Raw genomic sequence first — 21,553 nt, 5'->3', positions numbered from 1 at the left:
AGTGCTCTCTTGTAGGTGATAAATGACCTTTCAAGTTGAACCAAATGCTTTCACCTAAAAAATCAGGTGAGCAATGCCACATTTACAAAAGGCTTTATCTGTGTATGGATAACAACCCTCAGTTGCAATTTCCTTTGCTAAGAGAAGAAATCACTGCTAATGAATGAAACACAGCCTTATGTACCCTAATTTGATTTCATTTCTGTCTACCTTATGCCATTTTACAGACTGAAGATGATACACACAAAAAACATTTTAATATGTCCAGACATCCCTTACTTACATGGAAGTTATATAACAAAAGTAAATCAATTACTTGTAATTTTTAATTTTTTGTTTGTTTAATCAATGTTATAAATGCACATGATAAAAAAAAAGTAGTATAGGAAGAATTAAAATGAAAAGGATCTGTCCAGTCTCACTTCCCAGAGGCACCCATTTTTAACTATTTTTGTTCTTGTTTTTAGGATACTGTCTTAGGGCATTAACTCTAAAAATAGAGTGCTGTTCTTGATTAACCAATTTGAACAACTACCTGCTGACTTCCTGATTTATATAAGACTTCCTAGTTCATACACATGAATTCCAATTTGGGAAGTAGGGTCCAGTTTATTGAGGTGTAATGTATATATGGTAACATTCATCCTTTTTAGTATACAGTTTTATGAGTTTTGACAACTGCAGTTCAAATTTCCCCCCAAATTTCCTATAAAGCTTGTTAGACAACTCCTCCTGCTACCCCAGCCCATAGCAAACAATGATGTTTTCTGTTATACATTTGCCTTCTCTAGAATGTCAAATGAATGTTGCCTTTTGATTCTGGCTTCTGCAATTTGCCTGAAGGCATTTGAGATTCATTCATGTTGTTGCATACAACAAAAGTTCATTGAATGAGGATGGAACTAGAGATTATCATACTAAGTGAAGTAAGTTAGAGAGAGAAAGATAAATATCATATGATATCACTTATATGCAGAATCAAAAAAATATGATACAAATGAACTTATTTACAAAACAGAAATTGAGTCACAGATGTAGAAAACAAACTTATGGTTACTGGGGGGAAAGAGGGTGGGAGGGATAAATTAGGAGATTGGGATTGACATATACACACTACTATATATAAAATAGATAACTAATAAGGACCTCTTATATAGCACAGGGAACACTACTCGATACTCTATAATGACCTATGTGGGAAAAGGATCTAAAACTGTATGTATAACTGATTCACTTTGCTGTACAGCAGAAACTAACACAACATTGTAAATCAACTATACTCCAATAAAAATTAAAAAAAAATTTTTAAAGTTCATTGAATGAATGCTCCAGAGTTTGTTGATCCATTCACTAGTTAAAGGACATACTTCCCAAGTTTCTGCTGATTAGGAACAAGTCTGTAATAAACATTAATATACAGATTTTTACATGAAATGTTTCGTTTCTCTTCTCTAAATATCTAGGAGTGGGATTACTACACTTTACAGAAAGTGTATGTTTAACTTTATAGAAAGTTACCAGTGTTTTTCAAAGTGGTTGTACCATTTATATTCCCACCAGTAATGTTCTAGAGTATTCTAGGTATTTAGCCTTCCTGACAGCACTTGGTATTTTCATCTTGTTTTTTGTTTGTTGTTTTGTTTTATTTTGGTTTTTTCACCACTGGAACAGGTGTGCGGCGGCATATCGTGGTTTTAATAAGTGTTTCCTCATATTTTGGTGTGCTTATTTCCATTCAGATATCTTCCTTATACCTGTTCAGGTCTTTTGCCCACTTCTTATTGGGTTCTTTGTTTCCTTGTTATTGAGTCCTGAGAATTCTTCATATATTCTGATTCAAGTGCTTATCAAATATGTGTCTTGCAAATATTATCTCCCGGCTTTCAGCTTGTCTTTTCATTCTCTTAGCAGCACCTTTCAAGGAATAAAAGTTTTAAATTTTGATAAAGTCCAATTTATCAATATTTTCTTTTATGGACCATGTTTTTGGTGGTCTCATCTAAAAAATGTTGCCTAACCCAAGGTCACAAGATTTTCTTCTATGTTTTCTATTAGAAGTTTTTATAGTTTTAGATGTTATTTTTACATTTATTACCCATTCTGACTTAACAATTATAACCATGTCGGTCATGTTTTGAGGTTCTTTTTTCTCTTTTTCTGCCTATTTTTCCAGCATTATTTGTTGAAAAGATTGTCCTTTCTCTATTGAATTGCCTTTATACTTTTGTAAAAAATCAATTGATCATGTGTGGATCTATTTCTCATTTCTTTATTCTATTCCATTAATCAATATTCCTCTTTCCTTTTGCCAGTAATGCACTGTCTTAATTATTGTAGATTTATAAGCCTTGAATCAGGCATTGTGAGATTCCAACTTTGTTCTTCTCTTTCAAAACTGATTGGTTCTTTTAGCTCATTTGCCTTTCCATATATAGTAATTTCTTTTTTAAAGTTTCGTGAATTCTGCAAAAATCCCTGCTGGAATTTTGATTGGGATGTTGACTGTGATTACACTGAATCTATAGACTTATTTGTAGATAGCTGACTTATTAACAACATTGAGCCTTCAATTCTGTGAATATAGTATATCATTCCATTTATTTAGGTCTTTGAATCTTTCAACTATGTTTTACAGTTTCCAAAATACAGATTTTCCACATATTTTGTTAGACTGATATCTAAATATTACATGGATTTTTAGATGCTACTGTAAATGGTTCCTTTTTTCCAATTTCTAGTTTTTTGTTGTTACTATATAAAAAGACAATTGATTTTTTATACTAACTGTGTATCATGCAACCTTGAACTTGAACAAGAACTTATTGGTCCTAATAATTTTTTGGAGATTCTTTGGTATTTTCTACATATAAAATCAAATCATCTGTGAATAAAGAAATTTTTGTTTATTCCTGTCTAATCCATATGACTTTTATACAGTTTTCTTATCTTAATGCATTGGCTAGGACTTTACATTTGGTATTTATTAGAAGTAGTAAGAACAGACATCCTTGCCTTGTTCCCACACTTAGTGAGACGCATCCAGTCTTTCACAGATAAGTACAATGTTAGCTGTAAGTTTTCTGAAAAAGCTCTTTCTCATGTTAAGGAAGTTCACTTTCTATTCTTAGTTTGGTGAGAGTTTTTATTATAGACGTGAGTGTTGTCATCTGGGTTTTGTGCATCTATTGATATTGTCATATTTTTTTTTCTTTGGGCTACTGTTTTGTAATATCAGATTTCTGAATGTTGAAAGCCTTGTATACCCAGGTAAAACCCCACCTGATCATGATGTATTACCCTGTTATTATATTGTTGGATTCAATTTCATATTTTGTTTAAGTTTTTGCATCTCTATGAGAGATACTGGTCTGTAGGTTTTTTTCATTGAGATGTCTTTACCTAGTTTTGGTCTCAGTGTAATACTGGTCTTATAAAACGAGCTGAAAAGTGTTCACTCTACTTCCATATTCTGAAAGAATTTGTGGAAATAGACATTATTCTTCTTAAAATGTTTTATAGAATTCACCAGTTAAGCCATCTGGGACTGGATACTTCTTTGATAGAAGTTTTCAAGCTTTGAGCTATGAAATAAATCCCTCTGACTATTCAGTTACTTCTTGAGTAACGTTGGTAGTTTGTACTTTTTAAGAAATTGTTCATAACCCTCCTACACTGTTGGTGGGAATGCAAGTTGGTACAGCCACTGTGAACAGTATGGAGATTCCTTAAAAACACTATCGATAAAAATAGAGATATTATCATATGATCCAGCTGGATCCATATGATCCAGAAATCTCACTCCTGGGCATATAACCAGAGAAAACCATAATTCAAAGGGATATGTGCACCCCAGTGTTCATTGCAGCACTATTTACAATAGCCAGGACATGGAAGCAACCTAAATGTCCATTGATGGAGGAATGGATAAAGAAGATGTGGTACATATATATACAATGGAATATTACTCAGCCATAAAAAAGAATGAAATAATGCCATTCGTAGTGAGGTGGATGGGCCTAGAGTCTGTCATACTGAGTGAAGTCAGTCAGACAGAGAAAGACAAATATCATATGATATCACTTATATGTGGATGGTACAAATGAACCTATTTCCAAAGCAGAAATTGAGTCATGGATGTAGAAAACAAACTTATGGTTACCAAGGGGGAAAAGGGGGAAGGGATAAATTGGGAGATTGGAATTGGAATATACAGACTAGTACATATAAAATAGATAACTAATAAAAACCTAGTATACAGCACAGGGAGCTCTACTCAATACTCTGTAATGACCTATATGGGAAAAGAATCTAAAAAAGAATGGATATATACATATGTATAACTAATTAACACAACATTATAAATCAACTATACTCCAATAAAAAAATTAATTAAAAAAAAGAAATGTGTTCATTTATCTAAATATCCTAATTGTGGGCATAAAAATGTTTAAAATATCCCCTTATTTTTATGTATGTAGGGTCTATAGTGATGTCGTCTTTCACTTCTGACATTGGTAATTTGTGTATTGCCCTTTTCCTTGGTAAATCTAGACAGAGGTAAACCAATTTTATTGATCTTTTTTTTTTTTTTTTTTTGCGGTACGCGGGCCTCTCACTGTTGTGGCTTCTTCCGTTGCGGAGCATAGGCTCCGGACGCACAGTCTCAGCAGCCATGGCTCATGGGCCCAGCCACTCCGTGGCATGTGGGATCTTCCCAGACCGGGGTACGAACCCGTGTCCCCTGCATCGGCAGGCGGACTCCCAACCACTGCGCCACCAGGGAAGCTCCAATTTTATTGATCTTTAAAAACAAAAAAAGTTTTTGGTTTCCTTGATTTTCTTTAATGTTTTTTATATTTTCAACTTCCTTGGCTTCTCTTCTTACCTTTATTTCCTTCCTTCTGTTTGCTTTATTTGCTGTTCTTATAAATTTCACTCTAATCACTGCTTTGGGTATAGCCCACAGTTTTTGATATGTGTGTTTTCATTTCCTTCCATTTAAAATATTATCTAATTTTTCTTTTGACTTCTACTTTGATCCATGAGTATTCAGGAGTTTATTGCTTAATTTCCAAATATTTGGGGATTTTCCAGATAGGCTCCTGTTGTTGATTTCTAGTTTACTTCCATTATGTTCAAAGAAAATACCCTGTATATTTTAAGTCTTTTAAATTTATTAGGTTTGTTCTATGACCCACAATAAGATCTATGTGTATTAACATTCTATGTGCACTTTAAAATGATGTATATTCTGTTGTTGATAGGAATGTTACACAAATGTCAATTAAGTCAAGTTGGTTAAAAGTATTTTTCAGATCTTATATATTCTTACTAATTTTTGGTCTGCTTATTTTATCAATTATGAGAGGGGAGCATTGAAGACTCAAATTTTAATTACGGATTTGATTTTTTCCTTTCAGTTCTATCAATTGTTGTTACATGAATTTTGAAGATCTGTATTTAGGTGCATGCGCATTTAAGATTATCATATCTTCTTGGTTAGTTATCTCCTTTATCATTATGGAACATCCCTTTCAACATTCCATTTTCTGAAGTCAATTTTGTTATTAAGATAGTCACTCCAGTTTTCTTATGATTATTGTTTGCATGGTACTTTTCTCATTCTTTTACATTTAACCTATTTGTGTCTTTATAGTTAAAGTGCATTTCTCATATTGAAAGTGAGTTTTTTAGAGCCAGCATATAGTTAGTTCTTGTTTGTTTTTTCAATTTGATAGTCTCATCTTTTTAATTACTGTATTTAAACCACTTACATTTAATGTAATTAAATAATTATTGATATGGTTGAATTAAAATCTACCATCTTGCTAGTTTCTTTCTATTTGTTCCATCTGTGTTTGGTGCCTTTGCCATTTTGTCATCATGTTTTGCGATTTTAAATTTTTTATTTTATTTTATGTACATTATTGGTTTCTTATTTATACCTTAATATTTTAATTTACACTTTACTATTTTAGGCATTGCCCTTGATTGTAAAATATACATCTCTAATTAATTATAGTATAACTTCAAATAATACTATATAACCCTTCACATATAAGAAACTTAACAATTGTATATTCCCATTTCCTCCTTCCCATCCTTTGTGCTGAAGCTGTCATACATTTTATCCATACATATGCTATAAACTCACAGAGAATTGCTACTATTTTTGTTTCAGAGGGTCAATCATCTTTTAGAGTGATTAAAGTTAAGGAAAATTTTATTTTATATTTATCTTCATTTTAGCCATTTCCAGAGATCTTGACTTCTCTCTGTGGATACAATTCTCTGATGTTGTATTCATTCTGTCTGAAAAAGTTGCTTTAACATTTCTTGTAGTGCAGGTCTTGTGGTAATAAATTCTCAGTTTTTATTTGTCTGAAAATGTCTGTTTCTCCTTCATTTAATAGGATAACTTTATGTGGTATGGAATACTGAGTTGACAGTTTTATACTGTACTTTAAAGTTGTCACTTTATTGTTTTCTGATTTGCATAGCTTCTGATGAGACATCTGCTTTAATTCTTAACTTTGTTCCTTTGTATGTTATAGGTCTATTTTATTTGGGCTTCCTTCAAGATTTACTCTCTATCTTTGAATCTGATCAATTTGTATATGATATGTCTAATAGTGTGGGGTTTGGAAGGAGAGATATTTATCCTGCTTGGGTTTCTTTGAGTCTCTGTGACTGATGATTTGATATCTTTCATTATATTTGGAAAATTATTCATCAATCTCTTCAAATATTTCTTCTATCCCATTCTCTTTTCCACCTGATTCCATTTACACATATGTTATGCCACTTGATATTGTATTACACCTCTTGGATGCCCTGTTTTTGTTCTTTTCATTCTTCTCTCTTTACCTCCTGACACCTTCCACTTTTGTGTAGTGACTTTATAATAGTAAAATTACATAATTATAAGGTAATTTCTATTGTTCCATCTTCAAGTTCATGATTCTTTCTTTGGCTGTGTTAAGTCTACTGATAAGCATATCAAGAACATTCTTCCTCTCATGTTTCATATCTAGCATTTCCATTTGACATTTTCTTACACTCTATCTTTCTACTAAAATGCCACGTCTGTTCATGCATATTTTTTTTCTCATCAGGCATACCCTAACATGGTGCTTTATTTCTACTAAACATAAAATCAGGAAACAGAAGCAAACAAAAGAAATAAACCACCTAATCAGTTTTAAAACATAAAAATGGGCTCCAGGGTAGAGTAGAATCTAGAACAGTATTTTAGAAAATAAAATTGAAAAAAATAAATAATGCCAAAAGCACACAGTAAATGAAGCCTGTTTCAAAGCAAAAAGACTAAATTAAAAATAAAAACTTTCAGGCACTTCAGGGAGCACAAGAAGCACTATTAAGCTGAGCAAGTTGTGAATAGGGAGGAATTCAACACCTGTTTGGGAAGCCTTTTCCATTTAGGACTCATAAACCAAGCTCTGTCATTTAAGCTTTAATTCTTTGAAAAAACAAGCCTTTATCAATAAAGGTGCCTCACTCTGCCAATTTTCTTTTACTTGGGATGGCACTCAGAGTGCAAATGATGTTCATGCATATTTTTCACCTTTTCCACACAGCTTTTAATCACAGTTATTTTTAATTCCCTGTATGATAGTTCCAATATCTGCAGCATATCTAAACCAGGTTCTATTGAGTGTCCTGTCTCTGGACAGTAAGGTTTTTTCCTTGATTATTTGTGTTTCTAATAATTTTTGGTTGATGTCAAATATAATCATACTATTGGTAAATGTAATCATATTATTATATGGTCTTTACATTAAAGTAGGAGATGTCATGGGATAAAGAGGGGAGTAAAGTAGGAAGAATGAAGTGTCAGGTATAAAGAGTGAAGTATGAAATAGTACAGTATTGACTCAAAATAAACATTAAGTTAAGAAAGAATACAGTTAGGTCTAGAGTAACCTAATTTATTATTATTAATTTTAGGTTACTCTAGATACAGTAAAAATAACAATAATTAAAACAGAGTGTAACTAAATCCATAAAGGAAATAAATGGAATATGCCCCAAAAATGATCAAACAAAAAGAAGGCAAAATAGAAGAAACAGAGGAACAATAGAGAGACAAATAGCAAGATGGTAGGCTTAAATCCATATCAATAATTACACTAAATGTTAATGGGCTAGCCATTTAATTTGATGCAATATCTGCATCAAATTAAATGTAAATATTGTCATATCGTTAAAGGATAAAAATCAAGAACCAACTGAACATTATATACAAAGGGTGTGCTTCAAATATAAAGATACAGATGGGTTGTAAGTAAAAGGATGGGGAAAATATACATGCAAATATGAAGCATGGTTATAATAATATCAGAGAGAATAGACTCAAGACAAGGAGTATTACTGAGATGAAGAGAGAGATTTTATAATAATTAAATAGTCATTGCATCAGGTAGACAGACAACTCTAAATGTGTATGTGTCTAATAAGAGTTTCAAAACACATGAAATAAAAACCGAAAGAACTAAAGGGAGAGAGAGACAAATCCACAAGTACAGCAGGAGATTTTTAACACTCCCCTCTCAGTAAAAATGTGATGATGTGAACAACACTATCAACAAACTTTACCTAATTGGCATTTACAAAGCAACACACTCAGCAGCCAAAACTAATCTACGGTGAAAAAAATAAGAACAGCAGATGCCTTTGGGAGTATGGCATTGAGAAATGACTGGGTAAGGACGTGAGTAAACTCGTTGTGGTGATGTTTAACATTAACATCTTGAAGATTAAGTGACTGCATTTTGCAACACCAAGAATGCACACATAAGACTTGTGAATGTCATTATATGTAAATGTTTCATCAAAAGAGAATAGTGTTGTGTTTGCAAGTGTTTGCAAATATTGAATTTGTGTAATAACATGCATGCTGAAGTACTTAGAGAATAGTGTACTGCTATTTGTAATTTATTTAAAAATGCATCAAAAATAAAATGTATTAATGAATACAGAGATAAATGGATGTATATGGACAAAGCAAGTATAATCTAGTTGGTGAATGTATCAGTAGTAACTATAAAATTCTTTCAATTCCGGTGTATGAAAAGCTTAATAATAAAATTTTGAGAAAAATGAAAATAAAAGCTTTTCCAGAAAACCAAAGTAGATTAGAAATGGATAAATAAGATGTGGTACACATATACAATGGAATATTACTCAGTCATAAAAAGGAACAAAATAATTTTGCAGCAACATGGATGGATCTAGAGATTGCCACACTAAGTGAAGTAAGTCAGACAGAGAAAGACAAATATCATATGATATCACTTATATGTGTATTCTAAAAAAAATGGTACAAATGAACTTATCTACAAAACAGAAGTTGAGTCACAGACGTAGAAAACAAACTTATAGCTACCAGAGGGGAAAGGGGAGGGAGGGACAAACTGAGAGATTGGGATTGACATATACACACTACTATATATAAAATAGATAACTAATAAGGACCTACTGTATAGCACAGGGAACTCTACTCAATACTCTGTCATGACCTATATGGGAAAAGAATCTAAAAAGAGTGGATATATACATATGTATAACTGATTCACTTTGCTGTAGAGAAGAAACTAACACATTATTATCTACTCCAATAAAATAAAAAAAATAATGTATTGTCATCAGAACTGAGCTACAAGAAATGTTAAAAGAAGTTCTTCAGGCTGAAAGAAAGTGACACCAGTTGTAAATTCAGATCCACACAAAATAATGAAGAGCAATAAATGGAAATGATAAATAGGTGGGTAAATGCAAAATACCACGTTCATTTTTTTCTTCTATTTTTGGGGGCTGCATTGGGTCTTTGTTGCTGCGTTTCTCTAGTTGTGGCAAGCAGGGGCTACTCTCCATTGTGGTGTGCAGGCTTCTCATTGCTTCTCTTGTTGCGGAGCACAGGCTCTAGGTGCACGGGCTTCAGTAGTTGTGGCGTGAGGGCTCAGTAGTTTTGGCTCACAGGCTCTAGAGCTCAGGCTCAGTAGTTTTGATGCACGGGCTTAGTTGCCCCATGGCATGTGGGGTCTTCCTGGACCAGGGATCGAACCTGAGTCCCCTGCATTGGCAGGCAGATTCTTAACCACTGCACCATGAGGGAAGTCCCCATATTCATTTTTTAATTCACTTAAAGGTAATTACATCAACTATACTTCAATGGAAAAGTTAATAAAACTAAAAACAAATAAATAAATAAATATAATTAAATATTTAAAGCCAAAATAATAACTTGTCCCAAGGTTTATAAAATATTTAGAAGTAAAATATATGAGATTAATAGCACAAAGGACAAGAAGACAGAAATGGAAGAATATGATAATAATGTTCTTAGATTAAACTATGATAATTTAAAGATGGATGTTATAAATCTTGCAGTAATCACTAAAAACAAAGAGATGTAGCTTATAAACTAGTATTAGAAATAATATAGAGGCTTCCCTGCTGGCGCAGTGGTTGAGAGTCTGCCTGCCAATGCAGGGGACGTGGGTTCGAGCCCTGGTCTGGGAAGATCTCACATGCCGCAGAGCAACTGGGCCCGTGAATCACAATTACTGTGCCTGCGTGTCTGGAGCCTGTGCTCCGCAACAAGAGAGGCCGCGATAGTGAGAGGCTCATGCACCGCGATGAAGAGTGGCCCCCGCTTGCCACACTAGAGAAAGCTCTCACACAGAAACGAAGACCCAACACAGCCATAAATAAATTAATTAATTAAGTTTTAAAAAAAGAAATAATATAGAATACTAATATTTAGTCAATTAAATGAAGGCAAAAAAAGGAAGAAAGAGAAGGAGAGATATAAACATAATAAGATGACAGATTTAAACATAACCACATTGATAAATGCATTAAATGTATATGGTCTAAACACTACATTTAAAAGACAAGTATGGAAGACTGGACGAAAAACAATACCTAACCATTTTCTCTCTTCAAGTAACCATCTATACACATACACAAACACACACATACATATATACATATGTATATATATGTATATGTACATATATACGTATGCATGTATACATATGTACACATAAAGTTAAGAATATGAGGATGGGAAATTTATAACATGCAGACATTCAGCACAAGATAGCTGGAATAGCTATATTAATAGTAAAAAAAGGATAGATATACAAATACTAAGCATAGCTGGGATGTCTATATTAATTTTGACAGAGTAGACTTTAAAGCAAAGAATGTTGCCAGTGATAAAGAAAGAAATGTCATAATAATAAATATTACCAGGGATAAAGCAAGTGGTTTCCTAATGCTGAATATACATCAAGAGGACATAATAATCTTAATGGGTATGTACCCATTAACAAACTTTTCAAATACATGAAGCAAAAATTGGAAAAACTAAAATGAAGAATAGGGGGCTTCCCTGGTGGCGCAGTGGTTGAGAGTCTGCCTGCTGATGCAGGGGACACGGGTTCGTGCCCCGGTCCGGGAAGATCCCACATGCCGCGGAGTGGCTAGGCCCGTGAGCCATGGCCGCTGAGCCTGCGCATCTGGACCCTGTGCTCCACAACAACAGAGGCTGTGATAGTGAGAGGCCTGCGCACCGCGATGAAGAGTGGCCCCCGCTTGCCACAACTAGAGAAAACCCTCGCACAGAAACGAAGATACAACACAGCCATAAATAAATAAATAAATAAATAAATTTTTAAAAAAAAGAATAGCTGAATTCAAATATAAGTTGAAGATGTCAACAATCCTCTCTCAGTGACTGATAAAATAAGAAGACAGAAAATCAGTAAAGATATAGATGACTTGAATAACATGTTAAGCAACTTGACCTGAATAACATTTATAGAACACTCCACCCTACAACAACAGAATGCATATTATTTTCAAGTGCACGTGGTACATTCACCAGGTCAGACACATGCTAGGTTCTGAAACAAAATAAAAATGAAATTTAGGGCTTCCCTGGTGGCGCAGTGGTTGAGAGTCCACCTGCCGATGCAGGGGACACGGGTTCGTGCCTCGGTCCGGGAAGATCCCACATGCCGCGGAGCGGCTAGGCCCGTGAGCCATGGCCGCTGAGCTTGCACGTCCAGAGCCTGTGCTCCGCAACGGGAGAGGCCACAACAGTGAGAGGCCCGCGTACCGCAAAAAAAAAAAAAAAAAAAAAATGAAATTAAAAAAACTGAAATTATACAGCTGATGTATTTTCATCCCCAATGGATTTAAATTAGAAGTCAATAACAAAATGATCTGGAAATTCCCAAAATATTTGGAAATTAACCAACAGATATCTAAGTAACCCACAGGTCCCAGAAAAAGCACAAAAACTAGAAAATATTTTGAAATCAATGAAAACAAAAACACAGTACAGCACAATTTATGGATGAGCTGAAGTAGTTGCTGAGAAGGAAATTTAGAGCTTTAAATGCTTATAGCAGAAAAGAAGGAAGGTCTTAAGTGAATGACTTAAGAAAGAGTCAGCAAACTATGGCCCACTGGCTGTCCCACTTGTAAGTAAAATTTTATTGAAACACAGCAACACCTATTTATGTATTGTCTATGCCTGCTTTTATACTACAATGGCAGAATTAAGTAGCTGCAGCAGAGACTGTAGGGTCCATAAGACTAAAATATGTACTATCTGACCCTTTAAGAAAAAGTTGGTCAACTCTTGATCTAAGGTACCAACTTAAGAAGGTAGAATAAAAAAGAATAAATTAAATTCAAAGTAAGTATAGAAAAGAAATAGTGATGATAAGAGCAGAAAACAATTGAAGGAAAAAACAACAAAGAAAATCAATAAAACCAAAAGTTTTTTATTTGAAAGAAATCAATAAAATCAATAAACCTCCAGTTAGACTGATCAAGGGAAAGAAAGAATATTCAAATTCTCAATGTCAAGAATATAAGAAGGGACAGCATTACAAATACTATAGGTATTAAAAAGGTAATAAGGAAATACTATGAAAAACTATGATAAAGACAATATCCAAAGGAGAGTTCAGGAAAACTAATTCTAAAGGAGCATCTCATCTTGATTTGTCACAGTAACTCTCAATCCTTTTAAAGAGGTCCAGCTGTTTTAACAAAGTCAACTTTCTTCTATGTGCAAGAAAGCAATGCCTTTTAATATAATAGAGCTAATATAATATATCTAGAGAACAGCTGTATCTAGAGAACAGCTATAAAAGGGAGAGAGGTTCATTCAACTATGCATTTATTATTCTGTAAGGAATCTTCTGCTAATCATATAATTATTCTTTTTTCAGTGTTTCAAATTTAGAGTGTATTGTCTGTTTCCTGGAAATACACACGCTTGATTCCAAGTGGAATTTGAGTGAGAATCCAGTCTCACTATGATTTTAGAGAGGCAAACGTTCACAGTGTAGATCTTTACTCTTGAAGAGAAATAATGGGAATGGAAAGAAGGAAAAAACACATTTCTAGGGGATCAGGCCAGGAAAATGTCATCAGATAAAGTTATGAGATGTGATGAGTTAATATTCTTTAATATATTTTGGCTCTTTTTGAAAACAATCTGGCTCCTGAAAGCTGTGTTAATCAGGATTACCACCCTCTGAGTTAACATCTCTAAGATAAGCATGCATTTATGAAACTAAACATTTTGCATTAAAATGATGATTGTCCAGATCCTGATGGATTAGATTTTTTTCTAATCTGGTTTTTGACCAAAGTATTAATTCAACCATGGCATTGAATGAAAAATTTGTAAGGAACTTAATCAGCATACAGAGATGTAGCATCTATCTCTGTCATTTTACCTTAGCATGAGACAAGAATGATAAAACAGATTAGAAGAAAATATAAGTGTTTCACTTTCAAAATTAGAGAACCTAATCATTTTCTTGATGTGAAAAGTTTAATGAAAAAGTAGACTGATCTAATTTGGGATGCTTAAGTCACTGGCTAATTTAAATTGTTTTAAAAAAACTAATAAGCCAGGCTCTTGAGTCATAAGGAATGATTCACCCATGAATTCTTGAGGGGATTAATTTAAAACAGTTCCGAAGAAACAGCATCTTCACATACCTACTCTAAAAAAACAGAAGAGAACAACAGAAAAGGGAAATTATTCTAGAGGAGAAAAAGGGAAGCATCAGGACAGAATAGAACCTTGTTAGCCTGGTTGGCCAATCAGAGCAGATGAATTCAAGAGCACATGATAAGGCAAAAGAGTGAAAAATAATGGAGTATTGGCTTCTATGAAGATAAAGTCTTCCTTGTCTCTTTCACACTCCTACTCACCTCCTCCCTCTCTTTTACTTTTTGCTGGATCCCTAAGTGAGAGGAGTAGTGATCTGTATTGTTCAGGTTCCAGGGAACCGAGAGACCCACGCGCTTCAGGGATCCAGCTTTCAAAGAACATGAAAGGCACAGGGCTCATGGTCATGACTCTGTCTCCTACTTCTTTTCATAGCAAGCGTGGGAAGGGCAGGACCTGCTTCCTCATAGAAGAGAACCAGCCACCTATCTCCACAGACTCTCCACCTTTCCCCACTTAGCAGTCACCCCTGAGATTATGGCCTGGAACTCCTGTCAGAGCTGCCATGAAGGTTGAACTACCATGAGCTACTGGAGATAGAGGTCCCCTGCTTTGTCACTCTGGCTTCATCCATGCATTGCAAGACCTTTTGTTGGTAGCGTAGTGTCAGGATCCAGGATTCTGACTTATCACAAACCCCCTTTCTTTATCCTAGGCTATTTAGTTGTTCAAAGTTTAGAAAAAGGGAGAATATTAGAGTTCTGCCATGCAATTTGCGGCCAAAGTACCAGGCAACAACAACAAAAAATTACTTTGCCTTATTTTCTCTCCCTTTTCTAGATGCCCCCCTTAGTAAGCCATCTTAGACTGGAGGAGAGGCACAGCTGAACCAAGACAGTATTTAGGTATTCCTAGGTCCCTTAACAAAAGAGTAATTTCTTTTTTTTATTATTATTACATTTACTTTTTAACAGCTTTATTGAGATAATATACCATACAATTTGTCAAAGTATGTAATTTGATGGCTTTAGTACATTCATATAGTTGTGCATCTATCTGGAATTTCTATATCATTTATGAACATATCCCAATATTATCCCAATTTTTTAATATAAATTTATTTATTTATTTTTGGCTGCGTTGGGTCTTTGTTGCTGCACGTGGGCTTTCTCTAGTTGCAGCGAGCGGGGGCTACTTTTCGTTGTGGTATGTGGGCTTCTCATTGCGGTGGCTTCTCTTGTTGCAGAACACGGGCTCTAGGCGCTCAGGCTTCAGTAGTTGTGGCACATGGGCTCAGTAGTTGTGGCTCACGGGCTCTAGAGCACAGGTTCAGTAGTTGTGGCGCCCGGGCTTAGTTGCTCCGTGGCATGTGGGATCTTCCCAGACCAGGGCTCGAATCCGTGATCCTTGCATTGGCAGGCAGATTCTTAACCACTGTGCCACCAGGGAAGTCCTATCCCAATTTCTTAAACAATGTAAAGATAAACCTTGAGATTTTTACTATTTGCTGTGAAAATTTTTAAACATGAAATCCCAATCAATAAAAAATCCAGAAAAAGATATAAAAGATAAGGAATGATAAATACACACTCTGTGCTTAGAACTTTTCCTTTTTTTCCTATTTAGTTCTATTTTCCATTTATATTTGAAAATTAATCCTATTGTTTACTTATTAAAAACAAACTCTTTATATTCATGTGAACATATCTGTTTGAGTTTTTAATGATCCATGCCTACAGTTCACTTATAGGACACTTTTCCCCTGCAAACCTCAAAATGAAGCCAATGCTAATTATCTGGTAGCAGGTCAAGACTTAGCTAGAACAGGAACTAAACATCCTCTGGCTGATATTTATGTATCCCTGTCCCTCTCCTGAAGGACTCAAGATCATTCTTTTAGGAAGATGCTCTGGAACCATAAACTGTCAGATTATCAGGTCCTGTGTGACTCTAGTTGTTCTCCTCTCTTCTAACCTTTCCTTATTTACAATAAGAGATGCAAGTTCTGCCAAGAAAAATACAACAAACTGGATCTCAGCTGCTGCCTAGAAGTTTTTTAAAGAGAAACACATGAATGTTTATTCAAAAGGAAAACACAGTTGGCCCTCTGTAGCCACAGGTTCCACATCTGCAGATATAGCCAACCAACTCCAGAGAGTTCCAAAAAAGCAAAAGTTGAATTTGCCATGCACTGGTAACTCTTTACATAGGTTTTATGTTATATTTACAACTATTTACATAGTGTTTACACTGTATTAAGTATTATAAGTAATCTAGATGATTTAAAGTACAATACATGGGAGGATGTATGTAGATTATATGTAAATACCACACCATTTTACATAAGGGACTTGAGCATCCTCAAGTTTCAAATTTCAGTATCCCGGGGGTCCTGGAACCAGTCCCCCTGTACTCTAAAAATGCACTTGAAAGCAGCAATCACATTCAAAAGACCATAACTTTGGGCAAAACCAACTGCTTTCACATAACAATAAATCATTTGCACAGAGTCTAGAGAGTATTGTTTCTTTTTCACACATCCTTTTATGTTAAGGTACTCATGTAACATTAGGAAAGGCTGGGTATCCCCCTCTGTTGACTCAGAAGGACATTCAGTGCCAAGACTTGGAAGTGATCTATTCAGAGATACACATGGGGATGGCAGCAAAGCTAGAATAGAAGTTTTAAGAGATGAGGACTAGAAAATAAGTGTATTTTCTAATGCAAGAGCTGGGAATACATATATATCTGAAGGAGTTCATCTCACCACAATATTTATTTAATGTCGGGTTGCCAGATAAAAGTACAGAATACCCAGTTAAACTAGAATTAAACAGCAATTAATTTTTAATATATGTATGCCCCATGTCATATTTGTAACATACTTATACTAAAAAATTATTTGTTGTTTATCTAAAATTCAGTTTAACTGGGCATGCTGTGATTCACTAAATCTGTGACTCTATTTAATGTGTCTTTTAAAATTATCTAAAGGGACTTCCCCGGTGGTGCAGTGGTTAAGAATCCGCCTGCCAATGCAGGGGACACGGGTTTGATCCCTGGTCCAAGAAGATCCCACATGCCGCAGAGCAACTAAGCCTGTGTACCACAACTACTGAGCCTGTGCTCTAGAGCCCGTGAGCTACAACTACTGAGCCTGTGAGCCACAACTACTGAAGCCCACACGCCCAGAGCCCGTGTCTGCAACAAGAGAAGCCACCACAATGAGAAGCCCGCGCACCACAACAAAGAGCAGCCCCCGCTCACTGCAACTAGAGAAAGCCCACGCCCAGCAATGAAGACCCAATGCAGTCAAATAAATAAATTCTATTAAAAAATAAATAAATAAATAAAATTATCTGTAAATGCCCTTGGCTTTAGATTTTTTAATCTTCAGGTCAGACTTATCCCCTGAACTCCAGACTCATAAAACCAATTGCTCACATGACATCTCCACCCCAGTACCTACAAGACATTTAACACTCAACATACCCAAAACTGAGCTCCAGCTCTCCCCCACCATGCCCCACCTCTCCCCAGGCCTGCTCAGCCTGCAGTCAGCCTCACCTTACTTAATGGTCTATTCTTCTATTGCTTGGGTCAAAATTTGATGCCATCCTTTGCTCCTCTCTTACTCTCACACCTTGAATCCTGTATTTTTGCATCATTGTAGAAAATCGGAGGAACTCTCTATTTTATACTTCTGTAAATTTGAGGCTAGAAAACAGGTTCAGGCAGTACAATCAATGAAGAAATATGCTCCCAAGGACTTCTGCACAGAGTTTCTCCTAGTCCAAAGAAGTCTCTTTTTTGGAACCAGGGAGCCTCTTGCTACACTTGTGTTAATCAACCAATAAACGACCATGCTTAAAGAAGGGAAAAGGTCAGGCTTCCCTGGTGGCACAGTGGTTGGGAGTCTGCCTGCCAATGCAGGGGACACGGGTTCGAGCCCTGGTCTGGGAGGATCCCACGGAGCAACTGGGCCTGTGAGCCACAACTACTGAGCCTGCGCGTCTGGAGCTTGTGCTCCGCAACAAGAGAGGCCGCGACAGTGAGAGGCCCGCGCACTGCGATGAAGAGTGGCACCCGCTCGCCGCAACTAGAGAAAGCCCACGCACAGAGACAAAGATCCAACACAGCCAAAAAAAACAAAAAAAAACAAAAACAACAAAAAATAGAAGGGCAAAGGTGCCATCTTTTGCATTATAAACTCAGTCCAAGGCTTTCACTTTTACTTCCAGCACAGTTTAAATGTATAGTAGGAACTGCTAACTGCTGTTAAGTGTGGGGGGGGGGGAAACAACTCACTACTTGAAACCCCTACCCCACTCTGGTTATTAAATGAAACAGTTATCTTTTCACCTTTACAGTAACAGCATCTAGCTTTCTGGACTCTTAATAATCCTTTCCATCCAGAAGACAAAGGAGTTTCATGAAATTAGTAGAAAATATACAGTGTGTAAATCTGTATAATGTCCAAGTCCAGCTTCAAATTTGAGAACTCCATGGCATTTTCTGGCAATTCTTTGTTTAATATACATGATAAATGTGAGGTCATGTCGGGTCTTTCTTATCAACATCAAGGAACCCAGAAACTAGATAATTAGAGCAACACAGAGCAGCCTAATTTTTTTAGCCAGTCCAGACCAATAAATAGTTTCTCTAAGTTTCCACCAGACCAGTGGTTACCCTCTGAGATTCTCACCAAGGAGCAATGATTTCTACTCTGCTGTCAAGGCTTGACATGCTTAAGGTGCTAGAGATGCTGGGGAAGAACAGCCAAAGCAAAAAGGGTTTATTGGTTCATCAGTATCTTCAGATATTTAAGGTCCTAGGCTTGGTGCTCAACAGAGCCAAATTGGGAAGTAGTGTTTTCTGTCATGTGGTTTTGCTATGTCACTGTCGATAGCAACTTCTCATATAACATGTCAACAATGGCATGTACGTCTCCAAAACATGGTAAATATGATTAACAATGCAATTTGTAAAAGTGACCAGGTCAAGGGCTTCCCTGGTGGCGCAGTGGTTGAGAGTCCGCCTGCCGATGCAGGGGACACGGGTTCGTGCCCTGGTCCGGGAAGATCCCACGTGCCACGGAGCGGCTGGGCCCGTGAGCCATGGCCGCTGAGCCTGCATGTCCGGAGCCTGGGCTCCACAACGGGAGAGGCCACAACAGTGAGAGGCCCGCGTGCCGCAAAAAAAAAAAAAAAAAAAGTGACCAGGTCAAAAATAATGAAGGTAGACACATGAGAAAAACAACTTAAAAGACTAAATAAATAACCTTGAATCCCTCTATCAAATAATCAGATTTGTATAAAAAAATAAGAATCAAAAATATAGATTGCAATATACTTTTTTTTTCCTGTGGGACACAAAGAGGAGTAAAATTTCTTAAACAGGCTTCAGAATGATTGCATTCTACATAGAAAAGTTCATTGTTAAAGTTCAATTTTGATAAGTACTTCTCTACTGTATTGCCACATTATCTCCATATCAGGCATTTTTATTAGCCTTCAATTTTTAAGGAAACAATCAAATTTGAATGGATGATCTATTTTTTTTCTTTTTTGCACATTTCAATGTCAAAAGTTTCCATGCCTTTTTAAGAACATAGCAGGCAGGGCATGTGTTTCCTTTGTTGCTGTGCCCAGGGTCTCTGAAATCTTCTAAAGATTCTGTCATATAACAAAATATACCTTTCAAGCTAGATAAAAAATAATTGAGTCTATTTTTTTTAATGTCTGCAACAAAGCTATTAGCTCCCTGAAATAAAAAGGGTTTGTACAGATAGCCTTCAGAGGCAACTTCACAGGTGTCCAGTTAAAACTGTGATCTCCAGAAGACTTTGTGTGTGTAAATTCTATTAAGTCATCAAGAGCACTTTGAGTATTCCAACTTAGTGGAGTTTCTGCCCTTTCTCATAAAGACCTTCCCATAGTCATTTTTCTTCCCAGTGATGAATTTACTAACTCTGAATGCAAATACTTCCCTTTATCCCATCATCTTCCTGACAAGTCTCTGGGTAACTGCTTCCTAAAAGGCTGTGCCTTTTCAAAGATAACTGAAATGTTTTCATCCTAATATTGTATCAACTGATCACTTCCAACAATCAAATTTTCATTTGAATATTGTATTTGGTGAGTCTCTCAGACCATCTGAAATACTGAATCTGCACGTGACAGCAATCATACTATTCAAAACATTCTCCTGCACATGTCACTAAGAGGAAAACTACCTACCCTGGAGTATAGCTATTAATGTCAAACAGACTGTCATCGGAGAAAACAAAAATGCATCAAAATCAGCTTCAGACAAAGTACAGCCCTACGGAAAAACACCAGGTTTTTTATGTGCAAATGTCTTAAATGTCTGATTGACATGTTTAAAGAATGAGTTAGCAAGGAATCTGCTCCTGGTCTCTCTCCATAACCCAGAATAATGTGATAATGAAAAGAATTTTAGAGTTAAAGGGTTTTTCATCATAGCACACTATACGCATTTGCCCCAGTTTCTAGTAAACATTATGAAGAAATGTTTAATTTCTAGCTTGGGCCGAGGGCTCTATTTAGCCTATCAAAGTACAGACCTGTCATAAACGCTGGGACTCTTGCCAGAAAATTTTTTTCCTGCAGCTCTTAGTAAATAAAGATCATACCTCGAAAGCATTGTGCCTTGCAAACCACGCAGATTTAAGCTCCCACTCCCGCCTACAGAGCTTGGCACCAGCGGCTTTTGAGGTATCCCTCATCTCCTAAAACTCAAGACTGAATCGCCACCACCACTCCCCACTCTCCCACCACCACCGCGTCGTCATCCTTGCTCAGCTCTCCGGAGCTCAGCACGGAGCGTCCCCCAAGCCCCTGAAGAGTGAACTCACGGTGCCACCCAACTCCCAGCCCTGCACACACCCACAAACGCTCTCCTACTTCCTCCGCTACAATCTGCCCCCAAATGTGTCACCCACCTCACCCCTAATCCCATACCCCAACGTCCCTGGAGCTCTTGCCCCCTCCTGGTGGCTTCATCCCCAAGACACCTGTCTACCCCGCTGGCCGACTTCAGGTGCCCACGCTGCGCTCTATCCCGCGCCCCCTCAATCTAACTGGCGCTTCGCACTCCGCCCCGAGGAAGGTCAGTTCGTTCGGAGCACCTTCTTTCCCCACCCCTTGCCCACCCGCAGACCGCCCCCGACGCCCACCCTCGCGGGCGCGTAGAAAGGGGTGCCTATAGTACCTGCCGAGAGCGCGGCGGCCGCGACGAGCAGCAGGAGAGCCTGGCGAAGCGCGGCGCCGAACGCTCGGGTCATGGCCACCAGGCGCCGCGCCCGGGCTGCGAGGCCCCGGAGCCGAGCGCGACGGCCGGGGCAGCGCGGGCCGCTTTGAAGTTCCCGGGGCGCAGGAGGGAAGCACTGCCCGACACCCTTTTGAAGTGTGCGGTTGGCTCTAATCAGCGCGGGCGCCCCCCTCCCCTGCCTCCCCCATTCCCCGCCCCCGCGGCTGGCGGTGCGCGGCGCTCCAGCCACTGGCCCCGGGCAGCCCGGCTGGC

At 37.0% G+C, this 21,553-nt stretch overlaps 1 protein-coding gene across 3 annotated transcripts in view; it reads right to left on the bottom strand.

The window, feature by feature from the left end:
* ACVR1C (activin A receptor type 1C) overlaps window positions 1–21,314 on the bottom strand; it is a gene marked incomplete at both ends in the record, with an annotated part of 83,244 nt that extends 61,930 nt beyond the window's left edge. For all 3 annotated transcript variants that reach the window (XM_081242757.1, XM_081242758.1, XM_081242759.1), the window contains one exon: window positions 21,242–21,314. In XM_081242757.1, coding sequence (XP_081098883.1) covers window positions 21,242–21,314 — 73 coding nt within the window. The remainder of the gene's footprint in view (window positions 1–21,241) is intronic.
* Between the last annotated feature and the right edge of the window lie 239 nt (window positions 21,315–21,553).

This window comes from Mesoplodon bidens (genome assembly GCF_964165515.1).
Source record: "Mesoplodon bidens genome assembly, chromosome: 8".
Classification (NCBI taxonomy): Eukaryota; Metazoa; Chordata; class Mammalia; order Artiodactyla; family Ziphiidae; genus Mesoplodon; species Mesoplodon bidens.
The sequence above is the reverse complement of the archived record's forward strand: the minus strand, read 5'-3'. Positions and strand labels throughout refer to the sequence as shown.